This window comes from Lynx rufus, unplaced genomic scaffold (assembly GCF_022079265.1).
Source record: "Lynx rufus isolate CCGP_SWC_20201006 ecotype Redwood Valley unplaced genomic scaffold, mLynRuf1.p SCAF_4, whole genome shotgun sequence".
Classification (NCBI taxonomy): Eukaryota; Metazoa; Chordata; class Mammalia; order Carnivora; family Felidae; genus Lynx; species Lynx rufus.
Window position 1 is genome coordinate 168,781,025 of NW_025814856.1, and position 27,755 is coordinate 168,808,779.

The 27,755-nt window shown below is 48.5% G+C and overlaps 1 protein-coding gene across 2 annotated transcripts in view; it reads left to right on the forward strand.

The window, feature by feature from the left end:
• UBE3C (ubiquitin protein ligase E3C) overlaps positions 1-27,755 on the forward strand; it is a 121,600-nt gene that overhangs the window by 71,876 nt on the left and 21,969 nt on the right. For both annotated transcript variants that reach the window (XM_047097399.1, XM_047097400.1), the window contains 5 exons: positions 1,140-1,227; positions 2,179-2,276; positions 3,811-3,943; positions 9,058-9,305; positions 23,199-23,411. In XM_047097399.1, coding sequence (XP_046953355.1) covers positions 1,140-1,227; positions 2,179-2,276; positions 3,811-3,943; positions 9,058-9,305; positions 23,199-23,411 — 780 coding nt within the window. The remainder of the gene's footprint in view (positions 1-1,139; positions 1,228-2,178; positions 2,277-3,810; positions 3,944-9,057; positions 9,306-23,198; positions 23,412-27,755) is intronic.

Genomic DNA, 27,755 nt, shown 5'->3' on the forward strand with positions numbered 1-27,755 from the left:
CTGATGAGTCAACGGTCTAGGCGGTGCCCTCGGGGGACCTGCTGATACCGGGCTGGAGACCCCAGCAGATGAGGGTCCAGTGATGAGGGTCCGGTGCCGGACGCCCCTCGCTGTGCCGCTGCTACCCCAGGAGACTCAGCTGTGGAAAAAACGTCAGCTGCGCCACACCGTGCCTGGTAGCGCAGCTGGTCCCTCTCTTGGCCTCATCGCTTTGTAACAACGGGTACCCAGACCTGCGGTCACCGGACACGTGCCTTGAGGAAAGGACACTCTGCCCATGAAGCGTCCTGGCCAGAAACTGAACCTGGATGTGAGGAGCCCTCCTGATGCCGCTGCACATGTGTGTGGGAACCGGGCCAGAAGCCCGTGTTAGCCCCGAGGGGCCTCAGCCGGCAGCACAGCCCGGCCGGGGGGGGGGGGGCCCTGGGGGGCCCTGCGGGGCCCTGCCACCCAGCTGCTCTGACCTGGCCCGCTCAGGGCCGGGGGAGCCCACGGAGTGGCGAGGCTTCCAGAGCGCACATGACCCCAGCCTCGCTGGATACTCAGATTTTGTAATTATGAGATGCTGAATATTTAGTAGTAAGAAATTCATTTTTTTTTAAATTTTTTTTTAACGTTTACTTATTTTTGAGACAGAGAGAGACAGAGCATGAAGGGGGGAGGGGCAGAGAGAGAAGGAGACACAGAATCGGAAGCAGGCTCCAGGCTCTGAGCCATCAGCCCAGAGCCTGACGCGGGGCTCGAACTCACGGACCGCAAGATCGTGACCTGAGCTGAAGTCGGACGCTTAACCGACTGTGCCACCCAGGCGCCCCAAGAAATTCATTCTTTAAGCGTGATACGTTTTCGTTTAGAAAGTGATCACATGACTGTTTACTATATGCACCTGTTACACGGCATTAACCAGAAGCAGCAGAGAGTTCCCTGGGATGTGTTAGAAGCAGTTACACTGTCAAAGCGTGAAAGGGTAGCCAGCAGGGGAGAGAGGGGGGGACGAGGACATGGCAAGGACATGAGATCAAAGAGCAGGACCCGGCTGACACTCAGTACGTGTAAGGCACGATTTAGTTCACATGTGACAAGTTAAAGTTCGAGCCACAGCACAAGGATGTACTAAGCAAGCGTTGCCGGCTCCGCAGGTCACCCAGCTCTACGTTCCGGCTTCCAGACACGTGTGGAGGTACCGGCGGATGGGGAGGATCGGCCCCCTGCAGTCGAGCCTGGACGGTGAGTTCTCTGGCCTTGCAGTCCCCCTTTCCGTTCAGGGTTATGGACTACCGTTCCGTACCGGGAAGTTCACTCTTTTCAGTGTACTCTTCTGCGATTTTTGATAAACATAGGCCACCATGATGAACCATAGAGAAAAGGCTCATCGTTCCGGAAATTACCTCGTGTTCCTTTGTACTTAGCCCTCGCCCTGGCTCCTTGCCCCAGCCCCTGCCCCTGGGAACCACTGATTTGTTTTTGTCCTGGTAGCTTTGCCTTTTCCAGAACGTCTTTAAATGGAACCATGTAGTGTGTAGCCTTGTGCGTCTGGGAGGGAAGGGTCCAAGCAGACCTCAAGGACATGATGGGTTCTGCTCTCCACCACCGCAATCAAGTGTATGTCGCAGAACAAGCCAAATGAATTTTTTGGTTTTCCAGCGTATGTAAAGGTTAAGAGTGCCGTCGTGTTACGTCTAAAGAAACGACAAACGTACCTTCATTAGAAGAAACTTTTAGGGGCGCCTGGGTGGCTCGGTCAGTTGAGCATCTCACTCTTGGTTTTGGCTCAGGTCATGATCCACGCCTGCCTCGGGCTCCATGCTGAGTGTGCAGCCTGCTTGGGATTCTCTCCCTGCCCTCCCTCACTCGCACTCGCACGCTCTCTATCATGTTAAAAAAATACACTTTTTGGAAATGATGCTATCATCTGAGTCGTTTCAGTGACTGAGAATCACGGATCACAGATGACCGTAACAAATGTAATTATGAGAAAGTTAGAAATGTTGCAAGAATTACCGAAATGTGACACGAGGACACGAAGTGTGCAAGTGCTGCTAGAAACGGTGCCCACGGAGGCGCTGGGCACGGGGTCAGCACCCACCTTCTGTTCGTAGCACACAGTGTCTGCCAGGTGCCGCAGGGTGGGGTGTGTCCATGCCCGTAACTCCACAAAGCCTTTAAAATGTGTTGCAGTGGGTTTGGAGTCCCCACCGCTGTCTGTCTCTGAGGAAAGACAACTCGCCATCCTGACAGAATTGCCCTTTGTGGTTCCATTTGAGGAGCGAGTCAAGGTAAGCAGTTTGGTGTCTTCATAGACCGCGTGTGTGTCACAGTCACTTAGCATCATTTCAGTGTTGAACTAACACCAGCCAGAAAGTCTCCAAACGTGTGGTGCCCAGCTGATTCTGTACTTCTTATTTTCCTCATTAGGTGATGATAGCTGAGCGCGATTTATAAAAGCATAGTCCAGGGGCGCCTGGTGGCTCAGTCAGTTATTAGCGTCTGACTCTTCATTTCGGCTCGGGTCATGGTCTCACGGTGGGGTCGGTGGGGTCGAGCCCCCGAGTCAGGGCGGAGCCCGCGTGGGATTCTTTCTGCCCCGCCCCCACTCGCGTGCATCCCTGCGCTTTCTCTCTCAAAATAAACTTTCTCTTTTCTTTTCTTTTTTTTTTAGAAAGCATAGTCCAACCAAGTACCTCTTTATATAGACTTGAAAGATTTTCTCCTTAGTTGTACCTAGAGTTCAGAGGCCTGTCACACCATCGTCGTCTTATGGGAGGATGAGGTCCTTTGTCTACTGAATTTTGTATTGGTTTTGAAAATGCATATTTTTTGAAAAGATACGCTTCTGTACATTATGTTGAAGTTATTTATCACAAACACTACTTTATAAAAGAGACTTGGATAGTTAACTTCTTGCCTGGTCATTTTTGACTAATGTACAAAACTTTGTATTTATCTGTTTTGAGATTTTAAAATGTTTTGTTTGTATTCATCAACTTAGCAAATTTCTAAAAACTACCAGGCTTTTTTTTTTTTTTTTTAAGTTTACTTAGTTAGAAAGAGAGTGAGCTGGGGAGGGGCAGAGAGAGAGAATCCTAAGCAGGCTCCACACTGACAGCATGGAGCCCAGTGTGGGGCTCGAACTCATGAATTGTGAGATCATGACCTGAGCTGAATTCCAGAGTTGGACACTTAACAGACCGAGCTACCCAGGCGCCCCTACCAGGCTCTATTCCTAAGTAATGGATTCAAGAGGGTAATTTTAGTCCTGCCCACTCTTTATAGGATGAGCAAAAGATTGAATTTCTTTTAAAGCTGTTGGTGTTTCTTTATTAAGACACACACACACACACACACACACACACACACACACACACACACAGAGGCACAAATGCAACATGATATTACATAGTTCCTGAGCTCCCTCTACTGGATTTTTAGCATCAAAAAAAAAATCAGTTGAGTTTTATTGTTAGGGAGATATTCCTACTAGTGATACACAGCTTTACAAAGAAAGATATTCTTTCTTTTTCTGTCACCTGGGTTTTTCTAAAGGGTTTGTAAAAGAAAATACTGACAATACTACAGCATGGGACTTTAAAAATTTGTTGTAAGATGGGGAAGAGGAGCAAGGTTACAAATACACAAATATCGCATGTCTACTGATAAGGCCGAAAGTCCATATTCGATACCTTGGCTTTTAAAATTTGTTTCTGAATTCACGGAGATAGAAGACTGAAGATTTATGTAGCAGTTTTTTGTTGCTTATGTTTATAACAAAGTCTCATTTCAGATAACCTGACAGCTTCCTCTGTTTGTTAGATCTTTCAAAGGTTGATTTATGCAGATAAGCAAGAGGTGCAAGGAGACGGTCCGTTTCTGGATGGAATTAATGTCACTATAAGAAGAAATTATATTTATGAAGATGCTTATGACAAACTTTCCCCAGAAAATGGTATGTATAATTCTGTCTGTGTGTATGCGTGCGGCAGGGGGAGCCTGAGGGATTCTTTTAGAAAAAGGTCCTCACTGAAACCTTGGTGTCCGTCGTCTTGTTCTGTAATGAGTTTTAACAGTGAAATGTAGTATGCCGGGTCTGTAGATGTGTATTATCAAATAACATTCCTAAGACTGACAGATAATTATTGCAACAGGAGACTTTTTCAAATAGTGATTTCTGTTTTTAAGGCAAAAAAAACCCTCCACTCCACCTGCAGATGTCTGTTTCTAAAATTTAGTTGACGACCTAGAATTCTGAAAATGTTGGTGGGCACCGTTCACGTTCTGTATTATGTGTGTGTTATAAACTCTAAGCCTTGTTTAACATGCCAGAATAAACTCGGTGCAGTGCAGATTTCTTTATAAAAGGACGTGGGCTTCAGTGTCAGTGCTAGTAGAGAAAGACTGGAGAGATTTCTCCTGTAACAGCACTTTGGATCGCGTGTAGAGGTCAGTGACACGTTTTGTCTCCTGTGAGTATCTGACACCCAGCATTAAGTGTTGTATTACTAGTTTACATGTTCATAGTTTTTCCTTCAAGAGTATGGGATCCCTGTTAACTGCATTAAATCAGGGCTAGATCGGTACAGGGAGCTCGCAGCGGAAGGTGGCAGGCAGGGTCAGGATCACGGCTGCAGGAGATGGGAGGTCGTCAGAAGTGAAGTAACAGTCGCCTCTCCGAGGGGAGCAAAACCTCGATTCAAGTGATTTTTTTCTTAAAGAGCTAATTTTGTTACGCTGTGGGAATAACGGCGGACGGCCAGCGTCAGTCACCGGTCCCTTCTGTTCCAGGTTTTGTGTGTGAGGGTTTGATGTTCACATAATGTGGTTTTCTCACCTAATCTGTGCCGTAGCCCTCTGAAGGCGGACCGCCGCTGTCCCAGCTCACTGCCAGCCAGCATGGTTCGTTTGTAAGTTTTACCTGCGAACGGGGCAAAATCCGGAACTCTGACTCAAACCCAACACACTTTTGAGAAAAACTGGACCTTCACCTGGGGGCTCCTCGGTCCCCGCGAATCGGCGGTAGTAGCTGTGGTGTGTCTGCCACTTGGCCGGGGCGCTCGCGCTGTGGCCCAGAGTCCTTGTCCTCTGTCCAGCTCAAGTCACGGGTGCTCAGTAGATGTTTGTTGAATTTGCGATTGAACCTGGGGAAAACTCGAGAGACGAAATGATAATTTGCCAGCCACTAAGACTGTGGGTGAGAGCAGAAGTGAGGCACGGTCGGTGCTGCAGGGTGTCGGGAAGGGGAGGCCTGCCCGCGTGGCCGGTCCCGCGCAGCCGCTTGGGCGCTCATTCTCGCAGGCTTGCTTCCTGCACGTGCTGCAGGTGGGGTGCCTCCAAATGTGGTCGGCGGCGACTTTAAACTAGCTTTGAAACTATTCATGTAGATGGTTTTTAAAGACATTACTGTCCAGTTAGAACAAACCGCAGATTTCCTAATAAACCCTGAAGCTTAAAGTTGTTCAAAAGTTGACCCTTCTCTGCCTCCCGAGGTGTGTTCTGATACTTGCACTGAGTTCAAGGGATGTGGAAAAACCTTCCCATAATGCTTGGTCATAATGCTTTAGATCTCTGCAGATGCTCTGAGTCAGGCCTTCTTGACGGGAGTTTTCAAACCATGGCTTAAAATTGGTATCTCACCAGCGAGAGGAGTAAAATTAACTGTCATCTCCGAATGTTTCATTTACTTAGGGGAAGTTGGTGGGAAGTGCTTTGTTGATTGATCATCTATGTATAATCGGTTAATATGATTACCCTGTGTATCTAGTCGTTAAAGCAAATCCTTCCTTCACCAATGCTCGGCATCTGTCGTCTCGGAACAGGTTTCTCAAGTGTGGGCGTCAGCTGGTAGGGGGAGAGCTGGCTGCTGGGGCTCTGGCCTGGGCGGTGGGCGGTGGGCGGTCCTGGAGAGCCCTCCCATGGCGGTGCTGCCGCCATGGGGGCAGGGCGGGGGGTGGGGGAGCGCAGAGCCGTGATCACCTTCACTCTCAGGGCTGCTGTCACTCTGGGCATGATCACTCTTCTGGGATGAGAGCCCACCAGAGCTGGCTCTGGACTGAGCTGTGCTCGCTCCGAGAGCCTTTGTGTGTTCGCTGGTTTTGAGGTGTTTGTTTACTGGGCAGGATTTACTACACTGTTTTCCTGAAGGGGGAATGGTAATAGAGTAAAATCAAAGTAACATTTTACTTAGTTTTTTCCCCCCACTAAAACCTTAGCGTGTAAGTAGAGATTTTAAAATTCGTCCTTAGAAACAAGTAGTGTCAAGATATTTTGAAGGCTGGATTTGATTCTGAAATTATATTATGTTTTTTTTATTATTTTTTTTTTACATATTACTGTTTACAGAAATGAGCTTCAGGGAACCACAGAATCTCAATTCTAGCCAAAGTAGAGAGGCGACTTCCGATGGCCCACTGAGTCTCCAAGCAATCATGACACACCCCCTGCCCACCATGAGACTGTTGAAGGGGGGCCGTGGCCAAGTGTCTCCCGCCTGTAACATTTGTACGCTTAGAGTTTTTACAAAATCTGCTGCTGACTGCTATTAGTCGGTTTGAAAAACATTATATATGACAAAGAAATGCTTATAGTTCATCCTTAAAATTGGGCGTTAAAAAGGAATCTGTGAAGGTGAAAAATACCCAACTATTTTTGTGTTGCACGTACAATTATCTGCTTAGATTTCTTTTGGCATTTTACGTAGATCTTGAGATTGAACATACTTTGTAATCCTATTGATCAAAATAGATGTTGGGGTGCCTGGGTGGCTCCATCAATTAAGTGTCCGACTTCAGCCCAGGTCGTGATCTCACGGTCCGTGAGTTCAAGCCCCGCGTCGGGCTCTGTGCCGACAGCTCAGAGTCTGGAGCCTGTTTCAGATTCTATGTCTCCCTCTCTCTCTTACCGTCCCCTGTTCATGCCCTGTTTCTCTCTGTCTCAAAAATAAATAAACATTGGGGCGCCTGGGTGGCGCAGTCGGTTAAGCGTCCGACTTCAGCCAGGTCACGATCTCGCGGTCCGTGAGTTCGAGCCCCGCGTCGGGCTCTGGGCTGATGGCTCAGAGCCTGGAGCCTGCTTCCGATTCTGTGTCTCCCTCTCTCTCTGCCCCTTCCCCGTTCATGCTCTGTCTCTCTCTGTCCCAAAAATAAATAAACGTTGAAAAAAAAAAAAAATTAAAAAAAAATAAATAAATAAACATTAAAAAAAAAAATTTAAAAAAAAAAGATGCAAATGACGTATTGTGGAATCTAACCATCCCTGAAAAGCATGTTCTGATTGCTCATGTAAGTATATTAAATTGTAAAAACAAAAGAGACAGGGCACCCCACTGGCTCGGTCGGTAGAGTGGGCAACTCCTGACTTCAGGGTTGTGAGTTCGAGCCTCACGTTGGCGAGATTGCTTAAAAATAAAACCTTTAAGAAAAGAAAATAAAAATAAAGAAAGAAGAGAATATAGTTTAGTATAAAAGCCTGTGCTTTGTAGGCAGTAGACAAATCTTTACATTATAACACTCCTGCCACAGTGCTAGCTGTATGTCTTTAGATAAATAATTCCTTGTCCTTGGTTTTCTTACTCCAGAGTGAGATAATTCTTAACCCAGAAGGTTGTTAAAAGACTTGAAGTAATGTGTGTAAAATTCTAACATAAATGCTAGCTCGGGGTAAATAATCAATGATGGGTATCCCTTTATGGAGTACGAGAGCAGGCTGTAACCAGGTGGCTTAATTTGTCTCCCTTACCCTGGGGGAAATGTGAGCCTTTACACAGAGCTCACCCAGCAGCGTTTTTCTGTCGCTGCTGGCAGGATGGGGTGGCCCTCGCCCCTGCCGGTCAGTGAAAGATAGTGTCAGTACCGCTGTCCACAGTGGTGTAGATCTCAGTCCATATAAGAAATTGTACCGGCCCTGTTTGGACCGTGTTACAGAGTATCTACCGCCAGGCTCTGGGACTTCAGAAGTATCGGCACAGCTCCCCGAAGCCACGTTCCGCTAAACCCCTTTCCGGAGTGTTTTCTAGAGGTCCTCTGTCCCTTGGCATAGGTCGGCCTCGCGGGAAGCCTGAAAGATGGTGGCGGCTCCTGAAAGCCCAGCAGCAAAGTGGCACCAGGTGCAGACCTGGGCCGAGCTGCCTGCCCCTCCGAGCTCTCAGCATCGCACCCACCCTGCCCGGGGCAACCGCCCCTGCCCCGCCGCACCTGCTCGCACCTGCTCCCGCTCAGGATGCGGGTGGGGAAGGGTGAAGTTACTTTCTCAGACCCGCGCACCCTGGCTAAGCCTGTCCAGTGAAGATCACCTGGTTCTGGCTTTTGGCAGAATCACTTCCATTGGCTTGTATTGGGGGCCTGTGTCCCGAGGCCTGTACTGAACTAAGGCTGTGTATCATTGTGGGTGAGGCCAGGGTCATAACCCTGCTGACAGCACTCCTGACCTCATGAGGACCTGTGTGGAAATTTCTCTAAGATACCGGGCTTAATTGACCAACTTTACAATTTTTTTTTATTTTGATCTTGGTGGCGCACCATAACCAAAAAGACTTGTACCCTTTTCAGCCGCTTACTGCTTTTAACGATAATGTAGATCCTGGATTCTGACTCTCCTGCCTCGTTCACCTTTTTCAGAGACTCTTCGTAATGTTAATTGCGCTGACATCTTCTTTGTCCATTTATGGTTTTCACCTTTCCTGGTAACAGTTGCTGTTCCCCTGGTATTCTCACGTGCTTAATTCCCTCCCTCCTAGTACAAGTCTCCTAGTATTTTAGAGCGTCCTGTCCTTTAGAATATGTGGGATGACTTTATTTGCTCCTGAACACTCAGTTTCCCCTCACCTCCACGTGTGATATGTTAACATAAAGGAACTTCTTTCTCTCTTTCTCCCATTGGCAGCTTTGGGGGAATTACTGGTCGGTCTGTTTCATCGTCTGTTTTTAATCTCCTTGATTTTTTTTTTTTTTTAGTCCTGCATTAAAATATCTCTAATACTCCTGCTCCCCTTCCAAAACTTCCTGTAGTAATACTAGCATATTTAACAATTTTTTTCTCCTCGCCCCCATCACCCCTTTGCTTTAACAGAGCCTGATTTGAAAAAGCGGATCCGCGTGCACCTGCTCAACGCACACGGCCTGGATGAAGCTGGCATCGACGGTGGTGGGATTTTCAGAGAGTTCCTCAATGAACTGCTGAAGTCGGGATTCAACCCCAATCAGGGGTTCTTTAAGACTACTAACGAGGGCCTTCTGTACCCCAGCCCAGCTGCTCACATGCTGGTGGGAGACTCCTTCGCCAGACATTACTACTTCCTGGGCAGGATGCTTGGAAAGGTACGGTGTTCTGGGACCACGGGGTGCTGGGGTGGTGTTTCCGTGTGGTTGCCGTCTATTTCATTGAAGATCTTTATTCAAAATTGCTGAAGTAATTTTGGTGATCCCTGCATCGTATTCCTTTTATAATAACTAACATTTCATCGTTATGCGTTACATGCACAGTAGTCACAAGCATAAAGTATTTGCACGGTATGGAGAACCTGGGGGCACATACGATAAAATCCTGTCGGTCAAAATCTTTTCAGTGGCTGTTGGCCGTCTGGCTGTGTGCTAGAAATACCAGAAAGCTCTCTGTTCCTCTCATTGGTAGTGTCACAAGTGGTTCTTTAGTTACAAGTGGTCTTTAAAGGTTCCGTAAACTTTTAGAGTGCTGCGAGGCAGACGACCATTGTTACTGGGTATGGGGTGAGTGGTACACGTGTCGTGTGCAAACTCCAGGAAAATTGGCCGTGTAAGGATGACGTGAGGGTAATGCTGTCATGAGCAGCACGTCACACACCCGCCGACCGTGCACATAAACACAATTTGCCCTTTACTGTAAGTGACAGGAAAACTTCATCTGTAGCCTGGTGGACACTTCCTGTTTATTGGTGAAACTTTGACAGGACCTGCCCCCCCCCCACTGGTAAAGTCAGAAGCAAAGCCAGGACACCCCCGATACCAGTGCCGTTCGTCAAGGAACCAGGTCAGTCCCTGCCTGTCGTCCCTGCGGATGGCTAGAACAGAGCACCACAGATGTGCAGCTTCTGAGGGACCCACCCACATGTGTTTCTCACGGTTCGGGAGGCTGGAAGGTCGCCATCAACAAGCCGCGGGGTCTCCTTGGGTGGGGGCCCTCGTCCCGGTTCACGTCCGTGCCTTCTCACCGTGTCCTCACATGATGGAAGGGGTGAGGGGCTCTCCAGGATCCCTTTGAGAAGGACACCAATCACATCCCTGAGGGCTCTGCCTCATGACCCCATCACTGTCCAGAGCCAGCCTCCTAATGCCACCGCCCTGGGGACGCAAACATTCAGTGTACCAAAGGTGGGGACAGCAGGCCAGGAGACTTCATTTAAATCCAGGGTGGCTAACTGCTTCCCTGTGAGACAGATGAAGTCCAAGAAAGAGATTTGGGTTTTCTTTCTTTTTAACTGAATACGGACTTTTAAAAAAATTTTTATTTTAATGTTTATTTATTTTTGAGAGAGACACAGAGAGAGAGACAGTGCGCAGGCGAGGGGCAGAGAGAGAGGGAAACAGAGAATCCGAAACAGGCTCCAGGCTGAGCTGTCAGCACAGAGCCCGACGCGGGGCTTGAACCCACAGACTGTGAGATCGTGACCTGAGCCAAAGTCAGATTTATTAACCAAGTGAGCCACCCGGGCGCCCCACGTTGTCCATTTCTTAAATTGAGTTGTTTGTCTTCTATTATTAAGTCCTTTATATATTCTAGTTCAAGTCCTTATCCGACATGTGATTTGCAAGTATTTTCTCCCGTTCTGTGGGTTGTCTTTCACTTTCTTGATGGCTTCTAATGCATTTATTTTTCTTTTGTTGCCTGAGCTTTTGCAGTCTTGTCTAAGAAACTTGTGGTCATGTGGTTTAATCCAGGGTCGCAGAGATTTATACCTGTGTGTGTTCTAAGAATTGAGTCATTTTAGTTCTTCCATTTAAGTCTCTGCTCCATTAGGAGTTAGTTTCTGTAGGTGGTGTGAGTTAGGGGTCCCAGCAGGTTCTGTCGCATGTGGACACCCCTTTGTCCTCACACCGTTTGTTAAAAAGACTGACGTGGTTCCCTTGCCCAGAGTCAGTTGACTGTGAATGTGAGGGTTTATTTCTCGACTCTCGGTTTCACTCATCTCTGTGTCTGTGCCAGCGTGGCACCGCTTTGATTACTGTGCCTTTGTCGTCAGTCTTGTGCTGTGTGTACTTACCAGTGACAAACGGTAATGAAGCCCCAGGACCCAACGCAGCAGAGGGGCAGCGGAAGGAACCGGTGGGTCGTGGATCTCTCTTTGACATGCATAGTAGGAGGTCCGGTCATTACCGTTTGCTCCGATTCCACATGCGCGGTTGTAATCATACAGATTCCGTGGAAGAGGCTTACTGATGGGCTCAGCTCGACCTCACCGTTACACCAGTATGTTTCTTTAGGCTCTCCTTATCGTTTCAGAGACCAGCTTCAGACATCGGCCTGATGTTAGATTCCTTAGCATACGTGTCAAACAGATCGTTTTCTCATTTTATTTTGAGACACCCTGCCTCTCCCTGCGGTGCCGCGCGCTGGCTTTGGTGTCGGCTGTCCACCAGACCAGACCCCCCCCCCCTCTGGCTCCCTCTGGAGCACACGGCTTTCGTAACTCGTTTCATGAAAATCTTTGAGATGATGCATAGTCCTTTTTATTAAGGTGAGCCCAAGAATCTCCTAAATTAATAATAGTAAAATTAAAATCTAAAATAATAATGAAGGGGAGCTTTATGTTGCTAGACTAACCTGAAATACCTCCTAATTTAAAAAAAAAAAATTATTTTTAAATAATCTCCACACCCAGTGTGGGGCTTGAGCTCATGACCCCAAGATTGAGAGTCACGTGCTCTACCAATCAAGCCAGCAGGGTGCCCCTGAAATATCCCCTAAGTTTGGTGGTTTTCACACGGTGCAGTGTCAGATGACAGAGTAATCTTATTTGCATGATGAGATCTTATTAACGTTTGTATTTTTTCTTCCTGAGTGTATAAATTGTCCGATCTTGATTAATACAGAGACAGGAAAATTGGACCATCCTGGTTCACTAAAGTCTTCTGGTCAATGGTTCTGTAAGTTTGAGGGGATAGACTTCTTTCCCCTGAGTTGTCCCCTGGCACGCTATTCTTGATGGCACTCGTGAAGACGCAGGTGCAGGGTGGATGACCGATCGCTGTCCCTCCTTTGCTCTGGAATGCGCATCACTTCACACCAGACTCTGGAGACTTTGTCCCAGAAATGAAGTTTATGTCAAGTGTAGTTCAATAATCTTTAAAGTGGTGAAGGTTAGGTAAAATCAGTAAGAAAACTAGTCGTTTGATGATGGTAGATAATTTCGTTTCACATAGTTAAGTTTTTACTGATATAATTTTCTGCATTTTCCAGAAATTCCTAAGGGAGTGCTAGTTTCTAAAAGATCTGATTATTTTGTGATTACAAATGGTTAAACTTGGTGCCAGCATGTTAAAAATTGTCGAGATCTAAGTGAGTGTAATAGTATAGGGCTAATAGTATGGTATCTGAACATTAAATCCTTAGCAGAAGAAAATTGTATATTGATTGATTATGATATTTATTGGGTCATAATGTATTTAAATTTTCTTTAATGCATATGTTAGTGATTGTTTACTGTGATGAAGTGCAAAGAGGTCTTCAAGAGCAATCCTGCATAGAAAGAATTACCTCATGTCAGTGGTCACTTCTCAATTAAAAGTTCCATTAGCAGATGGTTCCTGCTTCTGGTGTGGGTCGTGATTGCATTTTATCGCCTGTAAATCAGGCTGTCGACAGGGAATAAATAAACAGCTCAAGGATGTGGTAATGTCATCTTGAACTTTTTTTTACAGATAGAAGCACCTAGGTCCATTTAAACCAATTAAGTTCAGAAATTTATTGAAGGAAATCTTTTATCATATTTGAATTCTATTTGAAAATGGCTTTTTTCCCCTTGCTTCAGAATATTGATTTAATTGGAACAGGATGCCTGTAAATCAGATTATTTGGTAATATCTCGGTCATATATTTCAGATTTCTAATTAGCAGACACCCTTCCACATGTGGTTTACCATTTTGTATTTTAGTAGAATACAGTGTGCGTTTAATGCATCCTAGAATGTAAATGTTAATGGTTTACCCTGAGATTTTTGAGAGTTGGGAAAATTTATTCTTTTATACCATTGGAGTCCCTTCGTAAAATGCTCACCAAATCTGCTGAGCCTTTAAAAGTGAAGACTGAAGTGAATATAGTGATTTAGTTACCTTGGTCTTTAAATGGCAAAGCCTCTCTCTTCTAATATCTTGTTCTGAACTCTCAGGCTCATTAGGGGTCAGAGTGACGGAGCTCCCTCATCTGATTGTCACCGAACTAAGTGCTCTTTTGTCTCAAGTTAATAGATCTTTTCGCCTAGATTTTTTAAACATAACATTCAGCCAATAGTTGATCATCCTGTGCTTAATCCAAGCCTTCCAATCGGTGTAAAGACTTTTTTACTTTGGTGTCAGCAAATTTCACAAGCAAGCTTTCTCTGAGTCTCCCGATTATCCACAGTGGGCGGTTCATTATGAGTTTGCTTGTTGACCTTCAACTTTTTTTGGAAGCAGAACAATGAACGATCATAGTAATTTACAGATGATTATTTTGTTTTAATCTTACCCCCTCTGAGAACTGTTCCCTTAAATCCGTACAGCATTCTAATAACACAGAATTTACATTCTTTTCCTTTAAGAACAAAGTGTTCACCAATCTGAAAATTATTCTTCTTGTCAGTTAAGGTCATAGTTTTCTACCTAAGTTTATTTCTTCAGAATTAAACATGATATAAAAACAAGGTAGGTTGTATGGTGAAAGTGACAAGGGTGTTCCAGAATGCAGCTGATTCCACCACCTAAAAGTATTATTTTAGTTTTAGCCACTTGGAGATATTCACCAAAATTCTTTCTGCTCCTGAATAAAGTAGATCTTCCCTGCTGTTGGGATACCCCTTCTCCTAATTTTTACGCACTCCCAAATACGAGTCAAACACAGATCAGTACCGTATCGAGACCGTCTTCGTTTCTCTAAGCCGTGTTCAGTGGTCACTATGAAAATTAGAAACACAGACTTGCTCGTCCTGCTTTAACGTCCACTGCTTTAATCTTCATTTGTGCAGTAAAGACAGTAAATATTAAAAAACAAAATGTAGCCCATTTAAATTCTTTAGAACATTTAAGTACTAGCTTGAAATTAGTAAATTTAATTTAATGAAAGCAGACCAAGGAAACATACATATTGTTACTCTCATTTCCAGAATTGTGATCAACTTTGGGAGGCAGCAGGGGTCTGAGCAGAGCAGTGATGGGATACGAGTTACGTTGTGCGGGTCTCCCTGCCCTGGTATCATAAATAGCTCACACAGCCAGGGGAGTGCGAGCAAGCCGGCCAGTTGGAGGTGTCACAGGCACTCAGGTTGGGTGGTCATTAGGTATCTTCGTCCTGGGAGGTAGTGTTGGAGAGGAAGCAGTGGGACCCAAGGGGATTTGCTAAAAACTCAGATGTTGGGGTGGGAAGGAGGAGAGACAGCAGGGCCACACGGATTTTGTTCTGAGAACCGGGGGATACGAGTGTCATCCACCGAGAGGGGTTTGGGGAGGGATGATGAAGTGTTCATTTTTCCTTAGGGCTGAGAGGTCTGTCAGACATTCTGTGGTGATGTCAGCTAAGCATGCGGTTGAATCTGCGGGCCTTGGCTTGAGGGGCAAGGTAGGAGCTGAGCCGTCAGAGCTCAAACAGGCCTGAGGTCGTGAGATGGGGCTGTGTCGCCCAGGCAGTAAGTGTAGCTAGAGAAGAGGAAACACTGAGGAACCGAGTCCTGGGCTGTCCCCAGGCTGAGAGTTCAGAGGCTGGAGGAGGATGTAGCCACCGAAGGTCAGGAGAAGGCAGCTGAGAGCGGGGAGCAGAATGGAAGCCACGTGAAACTGTGTTTCAGGGAAGAGACAGTGAGGAACAGTCAGATGCTGTCCATGTGTCAAGAGCATAGGACTGAGAAGTGAGCATTTCACAGTTTCACAGCGTGTTCGAGAAGCTTGCCTGGAGGGTGGAGGCCAAAGCCTTAGCACGTGGGTTGAAAGGTACGGAAGCAGGGTCTTCCAGAAGTACCTTATTAGGTACTGTGTCCTGTACCTGCGGGGGTACTCCAGCTGCTGTGTCCTGTACCTATAGGTGTAACCCATAGAAATACGTGTGTGTGTGTTCCCCAAGACCCGTGCATAGTAACACTGTATTATGCAGCCCCGAAGTAAACTACCCAGACGTCCCTCAGAAGTACAGCGGGTAAATGAGCTGTGGGACATTCACATGAACCACAGGGTGACCCAGCTACAACTATTCACAGCAGCTCAGAGGTGTGGCACAGACATGATGTTGAGTGCGAGAAGCCAGAAAGAGCAGAGTGTATTCTGTAGGACTTCGGCAAAACTAATTTCTGTTACTGGGTGTCAGGTCCTTTATCCTTGGAGGGGCACGGGGGGTTTCTGGGATGCTGGTCAGTTCCTCTTTAGGGGACTAAGTGCTTTTACTGAGTGGGTTCACTTTGTGAGGACCAGTTGGGCTGCACGCCTAGGACAGGGGTTCTCTGCTCCAGGAAGGATGGGGGCAGGGGTAGCACAGTCACAGCTCTTGAGGGGTGAAGAAGATCTGAGCGGTAGCTCAAGTGTGGGGCTGGTAGAGCCTAGTGCTTGTTTGCAAGAAAAGAGAAGGCTCAGTGTGCGGGCAATGGCCACGCAGTTAGGTCAGGGTCACCGTCAGGGGGCCAGCAGCTGTGGGAGGCGTTGCAGTGGGCGCTGTGGCCCAGCAGCAGGGACGGCGGCGCGGGTGGTGGAAGAGGCAGTGAGGGGCGGAGATCCCGGCCTTGCTTTTCCCACCGGTGTGAGAGCGCGAACGAGGAGAGAACCGCTGACGGACAGGGACGCTGAGGAGGACGGAGAGCGGGCGCATCCCGTCCCGGAGCAGTGCCTGGTGCTGCCGGGCTGCCAGGAAGAATCGCGCTCCGCAGAAGTGAAACCAAGAATGCAGAAAGAAAAAAAGTAGATCGGATTGCATCCAAAACCTTTTTGCTTCAAAGAACACCGTCAAGAAACTTAAAGAGGGTAAGGGACTTGTGCTAGGATACCTAAAGTCCTCGGAAACGGAAAGGCAAACTTATTTCAAAATGGGCAAAGGGCCTGAGTAGACGCTTCTCCAAAGGACATAGGTTAGTGAGCAGCGAGCACAGAAGGGATGCTCGCCATCCTCGGTCCTCAGGAAGACGCACATCAAAACCACTTCACCGCCACTAGGACGGGAAGAGTCAGCGGGACCGGTAAGAACACGTCTGGCGGGGACGTGGAGGAATCGAAGTCCCGTCCGTGGGAGTAGACCGCGAACGCGGGGGAGGGCGGCCGCTCCTACACAGTCCAGCAGGGCCGCTCCATGGCCCAGCCAGCACGTGTCCGCGCAGAACTTGTCCAGAAGTGCGCGCAGCATTACCGGAAACAGCCCGAGGGGATTCGTGACCCAAACGGCCGTCAGCTGACCAAGACTAACAGAACTGTTCCAGCCCTGCGACGGAATCTTCCCCCTGCCTCTGCACGCTGAACGAAACACGCTACGTGAGCAAAGCCAATCACAGAAGATGGCTGAAAGCCCCAAAAGGGAAATCTGTGAAGACATAAAGTAGATGAAAGATTGTCCCAGGATGGGAGCGTGGGAGAAATGAGGACCATTAAGGAGTACAGGGTGATGAAAATGTCCAAAACCCAGCTGTGGTGACGGCCACACCACTCTCCCCGTACGACCGCTGGCTTGTTCTCTGTAAATGGGCGACTTGTAAGGGACGTGACCTGTGCCTCAGCAAAGCTCAAGAAACAGCAGTGTAATGTGGTGACTTTGCAAGAGCCAGAAAGTGTCAGGGGAGTTAGCGGAAGGAAACTGACATGGGGCGGAGTCGGTGGGTGTGACCGCTGGAAGCTGGAGGGAGTCTGGAGGTCAGGGGTCCTAGTCTTGCTAGGGAAAGTACTCAGTGCCTGGAGATAATGCCTTTGAGGGACACCCATATGCTCAAATTTCAAGGGAGGTGGTATGACAGATCTCAGTCTAATATTTTATTATCCTGTGTGGTAAAAGAATTTTTTTTAAGATTTTTATTTTTAAGTAGTCTCTACGACCAACGTGGCACTCGAACTCACAACCCGGAGATCAAGATTCACACACACCCTCTACAGACTGAGCCAGCCAGGCGCCTCAAGAACTTTTAAACCTGAAAAATGTTTCCTTTTCATTGGTGAAAATAGTTCCTGCTGTGTGGGGTACCTCAGCTGGACCTCCCTGTTTTTCTAAACTCTTGCTAAATCTCTCAGAAGCAGGAACGTAACAACAGTTCTAAAACTCCCAGATGTTTACTCCTTGTGGCTGTAAATGGGACTGTGGGTTTGTTACTTGGGCAGACCCTTTTGGGTGTTTATCTTCCAGAAGTATTTCTGTGGGCAGAGACCGGCCCTCTGGGAAGAGCGGGAACCTGGGAGAGGAGGGGAGGGGAGGCCAAGAGAGGGGAGGCGCCCGCCGCTCAGAATTGCTCCACGTCACAGGTTGATTTCTGGATGTCCGATGAGGAGAATAGGCTAGGAGAGGTGAACTTTCATCTCCCACCCACCCGACATCCCCTACAGGTTTTCCAAAGTTGAACTGTTTTTTTCAATAAAGCTGTCAAAGCATCAAGTCCAGACCGTCCGTTGCCATGAGCAAGTAACGACATGTCCTCTCGAAAGCCTTGGCTTCCAGTGTTGGCAGTGGCCGTGGCCGTGGCTGGAGGCGTGGGAATGGGGCCTAGAGAGGAGCGCCCTGCTCTCTGGCACCTGCAGTCCCCGTAGGAAGAGAAGGCGGTGCCAGCACCGTCGCATGGAGCCTGCGGGTTTCAGGGATCCCTTGAACCACTGCACCTGCCCAGTCGTGCTTGGTGGGCATTCGCCGAGTCCTGAACGGACGGAGTCGATGTGTAAAGAAACACTGGAGGTGCCCGAGAGCAGGAGGGAGTGTGGGGGTGGGGGGCTGCCTCACCATCTGGGGTGGTGACGGTGCACGGGAGGTACCTGGGAATCCGGGGCGCAAACCTTTACACCCGGTGTCGTTGCCGCTGTGCTGACGAAAGCAGTGAGCGCCACAGAAAGACGCCTGGGACAGGGTTGTGGACGCCCAGGGGCTTGGAGTGACTCTTTACACACGTGGACGCACACGTGGTTTTGCATAACCTGGGGTGTCTCCAAAGAGCAGAAATGGGTTTTTGCAAACAAATTTATGGTTGTAGAATTGCAGTGTACAAAGTAGTCCCTAGCACATGATAAGTTGGCATTTAATAAATGTCTCCTGAGCGCCCGGATGCCGGATGTTGCATGTAGATTCAGGTCCTGTTAAGGATGGAGTGTGTTTCCTGCCCTGCGGGAGCTTATGGGCCTAAAACCCACGGTAGTCCCAGCGAGGACCATGTTTTCCACTCCCGGTTAGTAATTTTGAAGCACAACTATTAGATGGTGTATTACTGGGGCGCCTGGGTGGCTCAGTTGGTTGAGCGGCCGACTTCGGCTCAAGTCATGATCTCAAGGGTCACGGGTTCCAGCCCCGCGTCGGACTCTGTGCTGAAGGTCAACTCGGAGCCTGGAGCCTGCTTCGGATTCTGTGTCTCCCTCTCTATCTGTTCCTGCCCTGCTCATGCTCTGTCTCTCTCTCTCTCTCAAAAATGGATAAAGATTCTTAAAAAAAAATTTTTTAATACATAACGTATTACTGTCAGCTTACATCCTTATTTTACATTTCTTCCTTATTTTTTTAAACTCCAAGGTTAGCATGATCTGAAATAATTAAAATTATTATCTTCTTGCTCAATTAGGGTGGTTTTAATACAAGACAACTCTGATATAGTTTTTAGATTAAGTTATAAATGTTCACTTTAGAACTGCCTGAAGATTGATAGAGATGCATTTGAAAAGCATTATTTTTTTTATTGATTCTTAATGTAGTAAATTACTGAAGTTATTTGGCAACAAACAGAAATGGCCTGTGACGCGGTTCGCATTTATTCTCCCGATAGCGCCACGATTTGCATTAATTGCATTGCGACTGCACTCACTTATATTAAAAGGCTTCTACTATAATTAATCCTTTTTATTTCAAATCATTTTGGCACAATCTCTAGCTATAAACACTCATAAAAGACAGACAGTTGAAAAATACGCTACAGGTTTTTTCCATATACCTATTGCAGTTTTTTTCGTGACAAGTAGTTATTGATGTGCTTCTGGAACAAGTGTGCAACTGGCTGAGAATTAAGGCCAGTGTGGAAAATGCTAAGTGGATTATTTTGCATAAAAAATAGGCAGTCTTGAAATTGTATAATTAACCTGTGTTTAGAAAATACCTTGATTTATGCTTACATTTGTATCTCGGTTGCATACATTATGGAAATTTAATTTATAATCCATTTAGCTGATGCAATCATAGTTTTTAGTGCTATCATTTATTAGTGCTTGTATATTAAATGCTCTAACGGTTTAAACCTGCCTTACGTAAAAAATTATACCTAGGCATTTACATTTTATGAGTCACAGTGGGATTTCTGTTTAAAATTCAGGTAGCTCTGATATATTTAACGAATTTCACTGGTTTATTGTTACTAATGCAGAAATGGCAAACAATGACCTTATATATTGAACATCAAATGATTTACACTTCCAGCTTACTTTAAAGTCCACTGTACAAATGAGGCTTTTCTTCAACACCTGGAATCAATCATGTCGTCTTGTGCAGAATGTTCTTGGCTTTGAAGCCATCGTTCATTTAGAAGTAATGGGAGTTTTAAGTGATCCGGGGTAATAGTATTAGCCATTCTTAACTTTGAGCAAACTGTGGATTTTCCAACAGCTCTTTCTTTGCGATACCAGTAGATGGGTTAAGCCCGGTCACCATCGTACTGCTCATTCTCTCGTTCTGAAGTCCTTTTTTGCCTTTTTTTTTTTTTTTTTTTTTTTTTTTTTTTTTTTTTTAGAATTAATCGGCTAATCATCAGTCTTCAAATCAGAAGTAAAAGCACAGAGACATAACCCTTCAGTTTCCCTGGCAGAGAACATCTGGAGTCTTAGCTGGTGGGGGAATATTACGAAATACGTAGTTAACAGATGGTGTGACCTGACTTGGGGAGAGTGTCACTCGTATTGTCGGCCAGTGGCTTTCTGAAACAAGCCAGTGCTCTCCGGGTGTTTCATGGCTGTCTTCTAGTTCCTTCCAGTCGTGTTAGTGGGGGGACTTTCCGGTGTCCATCTCAAGGTGAACCTGAGCGTTCTCCGGCGGAGGAGGGAAGGGGGCACTCGTACAAGTGTTCAGTTTTCGGTGTGTTCACGGACCAGTGGTTTTCACAGATGACCACTGTTTGTCGTTACCAGTGCGGAAGTGGCGGGCACTTGATGTGGAACGGCCGAGTGGACACCGTAAGGGTGCCTGAAGCCGTAACCAGGGAAGGGTTCCCGTAAGCCGAGCTGACGGATGGCGTCGGGGCTGGAAGGTTGGAGGGGCAGAGCCCTGCTCTCTGGACGCTGGTGGTCTTCTGTGTGCAAACTCGCACGGGCGTGTCTCGGCAAAGCCTCGCGTCCCACACCTAGTGGACGTGGATGTGGATGTGGTCAGGTGCACGGCCTCCCGGCAGAGGGGCTTCCAAAGCTGCGGCCTCGTGGCTGAGAGATTTCCCCCGGGATTAAACTTTGTTTTTATGTTGGTGTTCCCTGAGTGGCGTGGTGGCACTGGAATCTCCCTTACAGGAAAAGCGGTGAATACATCCCAGCACAGCTCACGCTCCGCAGCTCACGGCAGCACTTTCCAAGGTGGGGCTCCCTCCTCCATCCCGCTCTGTCTGTGCTCCTGGCGCCTGGCCTCCCGGCCTCACTCCGTCTCAGGCAAGGGTCCCAGGGTTTGTGACGATGTGCGCCCAGCTCCCCACGTTCCAAGTGGGGGTGGGGACTCCCCTCATCCCGTGTCAGGTCTCTGCAGACCACGAGTATTCTAGCACGAAGGGCCTTTGTCGTGGAGATCCAGACTCCCCTTGACTTCTGTAAGCCTCCCTTCCTTCCACTGAGGAGATCTTCCTGACGGGCCGCACAAAACGAGGCCAGCGTCAGTATGTGCTCGCTTAGTCTCAGTAGAACATTTGTGACGAGACCTGTGGCGGCTTCCAAGTCCCTCATCTCTTAGAATAAAATAATAAGAATGTTCCTGAGAAGTCTACAGCCTGTTTCTCACTCCTTGTTGAACTTTACAGCCTTGAGCTGTATTGACATTTATCATGTAAGATGAACCCTGACATCATGTTGGAAAACCCGCACCGTCTCTTGGTAGAGAATCTGGGGGTTAACACAGTGATGCCGTCACCACTGGTCATGAGGGAGTTACAGATGAAAACCACAGCGAGGTACCCCGTTGCACCAACCAGAATAGCTAAACGTAAAAAGACTGACCGTACCAATCGTTGGTGAGGTCCTGGACCAGCTGGAATCTTCCTGCTTGCTGGTCATGGTGGGAAAATGGTTGCACTTTGGAAAACCGCATGTCATTGCCTAATAGAGCTAAACGCACCTTGGGGCCCAGCGCTTCCCCTGTTAACAGGTCTTAGGTCTGTACTGGGAGAAGCCAGCACGGATCCACAGAAGGGCTCAGACCGACTGTCCCGCAGCCCCAAATGGGACACCGCCCACGTGTCCACCGTGTGCCCATCACGCGACGGTGTCACACAGCCTTCGGTGAAAGAACAGTATCATAGCCGAGTCTCAGAAACAGGATGTTGTGAGAAGGCGTGTGGAAGAGGGCGCGTGCTGTATAATCCCGTCGACGAAGTCCCGGGCCCGGCGGGACTCAGCCGTGGTGATGACCACAGAATGGGGTAACGGGAGGGAACTCTCACGGGACCTCGGGGAGGGGGAAGTGTTCTGTGTCTGGACGCCTTCTGTGGCCGCTGCACGGGTGTGATCAAATGTAGTAATTCATCAGGCCGCACGCACGTTTTATTTTACGGTACGTGAATTACCCTTTAACGTGCGCGAGTGTGCGGTCTGGTTATCCGTCGCCGTCCGCAGACATGGGGCAGACAGGGACACAGCAGAGGAGTCCTGGTGTGGGCGCCAGGGCACCTGCTTTGGACACCACCTCTGCCAGCCGCTGACTCCCAGGGTCTGCACACGCGCCTCCCACGCTCCGTCTCCCCCTGTAAGAACAGCGCGGGGCAGACGGCAGCCTGTGGGCCAGGCCCCGCCTGCTGCCTGTCGCGTGGCCAGGGTGCTCGGAAGGCTTTTTCCTTTTGGTCGCTAAAAGTCTGAAGGATGGTATTTCTTGGCGTTGGGAATTACTTGAGTGCGGCCCTGGCACACAGCTGCCCTCGCTCGTCCACGCATTGTCTATGCTCCTTTTGCTAGAGGCAGAGTGGAGGCACGGCCACCGAGCCGGTCCGGCCTGCGGTCGTGCGTTGAACCGCGGCCCCAGAAAAGGTAGAGGCTCCATCCCGATCCCTGGCGCCTGGGAACCCGACCTTATTTGCCTATGCGGTCAAGCTAGGAGGGGTCACACTGGGTGAGAGAGGTGACGGGTGTCTTCATGATAGAGACCGGGGAGGGAGGTGCCGGCACACCCAGGGACGACAGCCTCTCGAAGAGGCAGGGCTGGGAGTGACACAGCCCAAAGCCCCGGGCCACCGGCTGTGGCCAGCAGTACCAGGAAAGACAGGAGGGCTTTCAAGAGCGTGCGTCAGACTCCGGCCTGCGCAGCCAGGAGACCCCTCCGCCGGCAGAGCCCTTTGCGGGAAACGCGTGCTGACCGCCGTTGCAGCACAACACGTGTGGCTCTCGAACGTCCCCCTTGGTGTGAACGTGCTGTGGTTCGGCCCTCAGGTGTTTGAGAGTCGTGACACGCGGAGTGCACGCGGCGAATGGTCAAACCGGCCCCGCGCTGGTAAGTGCTCGCCAAACGCTAGCTTCCGCCGTCGTCGCTGCTGCTGCGGAGAGAAAGTATCTGCTGTCTTAGGATTCTCTTCAGGCTCAAGTTGGCCTTTTTTTTATTTGTAGGAAGTTTGAGAAAGGATTCCTGTGACGTACTGATCGTTGTTCCTTGTTCTCATCTGAAGGCCCTCTATGAGAATATGTTGGTAGAATTGCCCTTCGCCGGCTTCTTCCTGTCCAAATTGCTGGGAACCAGTGCGGACGTGGACATCCACCATCTGGCTTCGTTAGACCCTGAAGTGTACAAGAATCTGCTGTTTCTCAAGAGCTACGAAGGCGACGTGGAGGAGCTTGGGCTGAACTTCACGGTGGTGAACAACGACCTGGGAGAGGCGCAGGTGAGGAGGCCCTTGGCCGGCTGCTGTTCACATGGCGACGAGGAGGGTTTCTCTTTGCGGGGGGAGGCTCCACGTCTCCCTTGGAAGAACTGCCGTGGCTGCGGGTTAGAAGTGGGGAGTTGGTGGGGGCTGGAGACACCCGGGCCCTCGCCCCACTCCCTTGTGACGGCTGTCCTCGGGGACTCTCTTCCTGGGCCGGGGGTTAACCCCTGCCTCTTGGCTGGCTCTCGGTCCCTGGGAGTGGCAGGTTAGCGCCTTCCCGACAGGAGCCCCGAGGGGCCTCCGTGCGCCTCTGTTCCCTACCTGATCACCGTGGGGGCCTCGGTGGCTCGGACACGGATCGCTGGCCTTTGTCATCAGTCTGGTTGGCCTTGGTGTGTTTATCTTTAAAAAAAAAAAAAAGTGCATGTTAGAGATGATTCAAACTAATTTTTTAAATGACAGTATTGTCGGGATATAACGTACATACCATAAAAATGCACGCTTTAGAGCATGGCGCGGGTCAGTGTACCCCCAGAGTGCTCCGCCGTCACCAGCAGCTAAGTTCGGGATGGTTGCGTCCCTCCACAGAGACTGTGCCCGTTAGCGGGTCGCTCCTGCCCAGCGTGGGTGAGCGCCATCTACGTTCTGTCTCTGGATGTGGCACATAACCCGGATCTCACGGCCTGTGGCCTTGTGTGACCGGCTTCGTTCACCTGTTGCAGGAGCCGGTGCTTTTTTTTTGTTTCTGGCCGAACGTCGTCCCATTGTACCGATGTGCCGCGTTTTCTTTCTCGGCTGAGGGACGTCTGGGTTATTTCCACTTCTCAGCTGTGGTGATAATACCGCTGTGCGCACGCGTGGACAGCACACCAGGCGGCGGAAGACTCGGTAACATCCGGAATTTGCTTCCAGGATGAGGGGAGCAGGGGCAGCGGGTGGACGCGGAGATGACCCAGATCGGCTAGGAGGCGACACCTGCTGAAACGGGCGCTGCGCCGTGGACGCGCGTCTACTGTTCTGTCTGCCTCGGCCTGTGTTCACGTGCTCCCCGTAATCCACAAAGCCTTTGTTAATGTACACAGACAGATCCAACATTTAAGAACCTTTGATGCTGCTCTCTGATCTTACTAGATTTTAACTACCCAGCTTTGCTTGTCTAACTTAATTTTGGTTTTCAGACAAATACATCTCTTCTGTGGGGAAAGACCGCTTTTCTGCTGTTCCTACATGAATCGTGCCATTTTCCGAACCTAGTAGTCGTTATTTTAACTACAAAACTGTGGTTACCTTTGAACTTCATACTCATTTCTCTAAATTTCTGTTATTACTTGGTTTCTGACTGAGGCTTTGCCAGCTCAAAAGTAACTTCGTACTAGATAGATACTTAGCGTTTGGTGAAGCCACCACTGAGAGTACATTGACCCACACAGGGTACTCCTCAACCTGACCCTCCAGGTGTGAGCTCTCACATTTTATTTTGATAAACACATGTATTGAACACATTGGAGCTAATGCAATTTTGGTTATTTTCATATCACGTTACCTACCTGCCACCGTGCCTGGTCCGTATGTTTTCATTATGAGACGTTAATGACACTCTGTGTTAATGACACGTCGGGCCAGGCGTGGGAGACGGTTTGTAAACTAGGAGAACACACACATTCTAACAAGGGAGGCCGATACGAACAAGATAGTGAGGTATCAGTTTACTAGTAGCTCAGCTCCAAGTAGGTCAGGGAGAGCTACCTGGAAGAGAGGCTGGCTGGGTGCAAAGGCATTCACCGGGTAGGTGAGCAGATGTCGAAGGGGCTAAGTTTGGGGGTGCATGAGAGGAGGCAGACAGACACCAGTCTGAGCTTCTCCTGTCCTCTTGGAGGACAATCTGAGGCCTTGGGCTTTAGAAAGGTTAGACCTACGCTCAGAAAGACAACCAGTGTGTCCATCCATCGCTGGTTTGCAGTATTTCAGTGCATCAGGGTAAGGCGGCCTAAACAGGTGCATTTTGGAGCTAATAGAAAAATGAATAACAAGAAAACACTAGGGGCACCTGGCTGGCTCCATCTGTGGAGTATGTGACTCTCGATCTCGGGGTTGTAAGTTCAAGCACCCCTGTTGGGTGTAGAGATTGCTTAAGAAAATAACATCTTTTTAAAAAGAAAGAAAGAAAAGAACAAAGAAAATACGGGAGCCTCCTCTCAGAGAAACCTGAGATGTTGATTCTGTAAGTCAGGGCGGGGCCTGGAAGCAGCCTTCGGGTTAGGTGTTTCCAGAATCTTCAGAGGAACCACAACCTGGGGGTTAAGCAATGAAACAAGTTTTAATGAGAGCACGCCTGTGTAATCTTCATTTTAAAAATGACGTCCTCATGGGGCGCCCGGGTGGCTCAGTCAGTTAAGCATCCGACTCTTGATCTTGGCTCAGTTCATGATGTCACAGTTGGTGAGTTTGAGCCCTGAGTCGGGCTCCACTCTGTCAGCATGGAGCCTGCTTGGGATTTTCTCTCTCTCTCTGTCTCTCTCTCTGTCTCTCTGTCTCTCTCTCTCTCTGTCTCTCTCTGTCTCTCTCTCCCCCCCCTTTCTCTCTGCTCCTCCCCCACTTGCACTCGCCAGTGCACTCTCTCTTAAAATAAATTTTTGAAAAATAAAGTCATTCTGTAGGTATCTTGAGCGAAGTAGATTTTATTTGAGTCAGAGGAGGATAGCGGGCAGGACATTGTTGCACTGGAGCCCCGGTCCCCCGCCCCCGTGCCCTGGTGCCCGTCATTCTCCTTTGGGTCTCCGTGAGTTTGACGGCTGTAAGGACCTCATACAGGTGGAATCACACAGTATTTGTCCTTCTGTGACAGGTTTGTGCCACTGAGTGCGACGTCCTCCAGGTTCGCCTGTGGTTTCTTCCTTCTTAAGGCTGATACTCCATCGTACATACGCGTCCCCTTTATCCGCTCATCCCTTGACGGACAGTAGAGTTGTGTCCGCCATCGTGAACAAGGATGCCGTGAACGTTGCTGTCAAAGTATCTGTTCAAGTCCCTGCGTCCCCTTCCCGTAGGTGCATACCTAGAGGTGGGATTGCTGGGTCCTGTGCAGGTTCTAATGGTGACTTTCCGAGGGCCTGCCGCACGTCCTCCACAGCGGGTACACCACGGTGCATTTCTCCCGGCTCTGCAGAGGTTCTGATCCCTCCACACGCCTGCCAGCACTTGCTTTCTGCCTTCTTTTCTGTCTCTCTCTCTCTCTCACTCTCTCTTTTAAAAAAAAATAGCAGCCGTCCTGCTGAGTGTGAAGGACTGTTTCATTGTGCTGTTGCCACGCACAGAGCTGTGTGAGTCCCTGACGGTTCTTTGAGAAAGTTACGAGGAGATTTAAGATCTTTATTGGCTTCCTCCCTGGGCTGCAGGACATTGCACGGTTCCATCGCCACAGAGGTGTCTTCAAAAGCAAAGATTGAAAACACACACATGGATGAATACATCCTGCTGTTTAAATTCTGGGCATTTTTAAATGTTCATCGTCATGGTACTCGAATTTTAGTCTATTTCTTAGCCTTTAACAAGCTACGTATTGAAGAAATAGCTGTGGATTAAATCCTAAACGGAAACAAAGGTAACGATCCTGCCTGAGGCTTCCTGCTTCCCTCTCTTACTAGGTCATCTCCAGGCATTTTGAAACGTACTATCAGGGCCCCCGGCTGGCTCAGTCGGAAGAGAGTGCGACTCTTGATCTCGGGGTTGTGGGTTTGAGCCCCGCTTTGGGTGTAGCTTTGGGTATTTAAAAATCAATCTTAGGGGCGCCTGGGTGGCGCAGTCGGTTAAGCGTCCGACTTCAGCCAGGTCACGATCTCGCGGTCCGTGAGTTCGAGCCCCGCGTCGGGCTCTGGGCTGATGGCTCAGAGCCTGGAGCCTGTTTCCCATTCTGTGTCTCCCTCTCTCTCTGCCCCTCCCCCGTTCATGCTCTGTCTCTCTCTGTCCCAAAAAAATAAATAAACGTTGAAAAAAAAAAATTTTTTTTAAAAATAAAAATCAATCTTAGAAAAATGAAAAGTAACTCCAATACTGTGCGATAAAATAAGAATGAGGAATACAGAACCGTATTTCTTTTGGTTACATCTTACTTAGTTGCTTTGTTTCCATCTCTTCTTCCATTTTATTTTATTTTATTTTATTTATTTTATTTTTTTTTTATTTTGTTTTAATGTTGATTTATTCCGAGACAGTGAGTGAGCGAGCATGAGCGGGGGAGGAGTAGAGAGAGAGAGAGAATCCCAAGCAGACTCCGCACCGTCAGTGCAGAGCCCGGCACGGGGCTTGAGCTCACGAACTGTGAGATCATGACCTGAGCCACAGTGAAGACTCAGACACTTAACT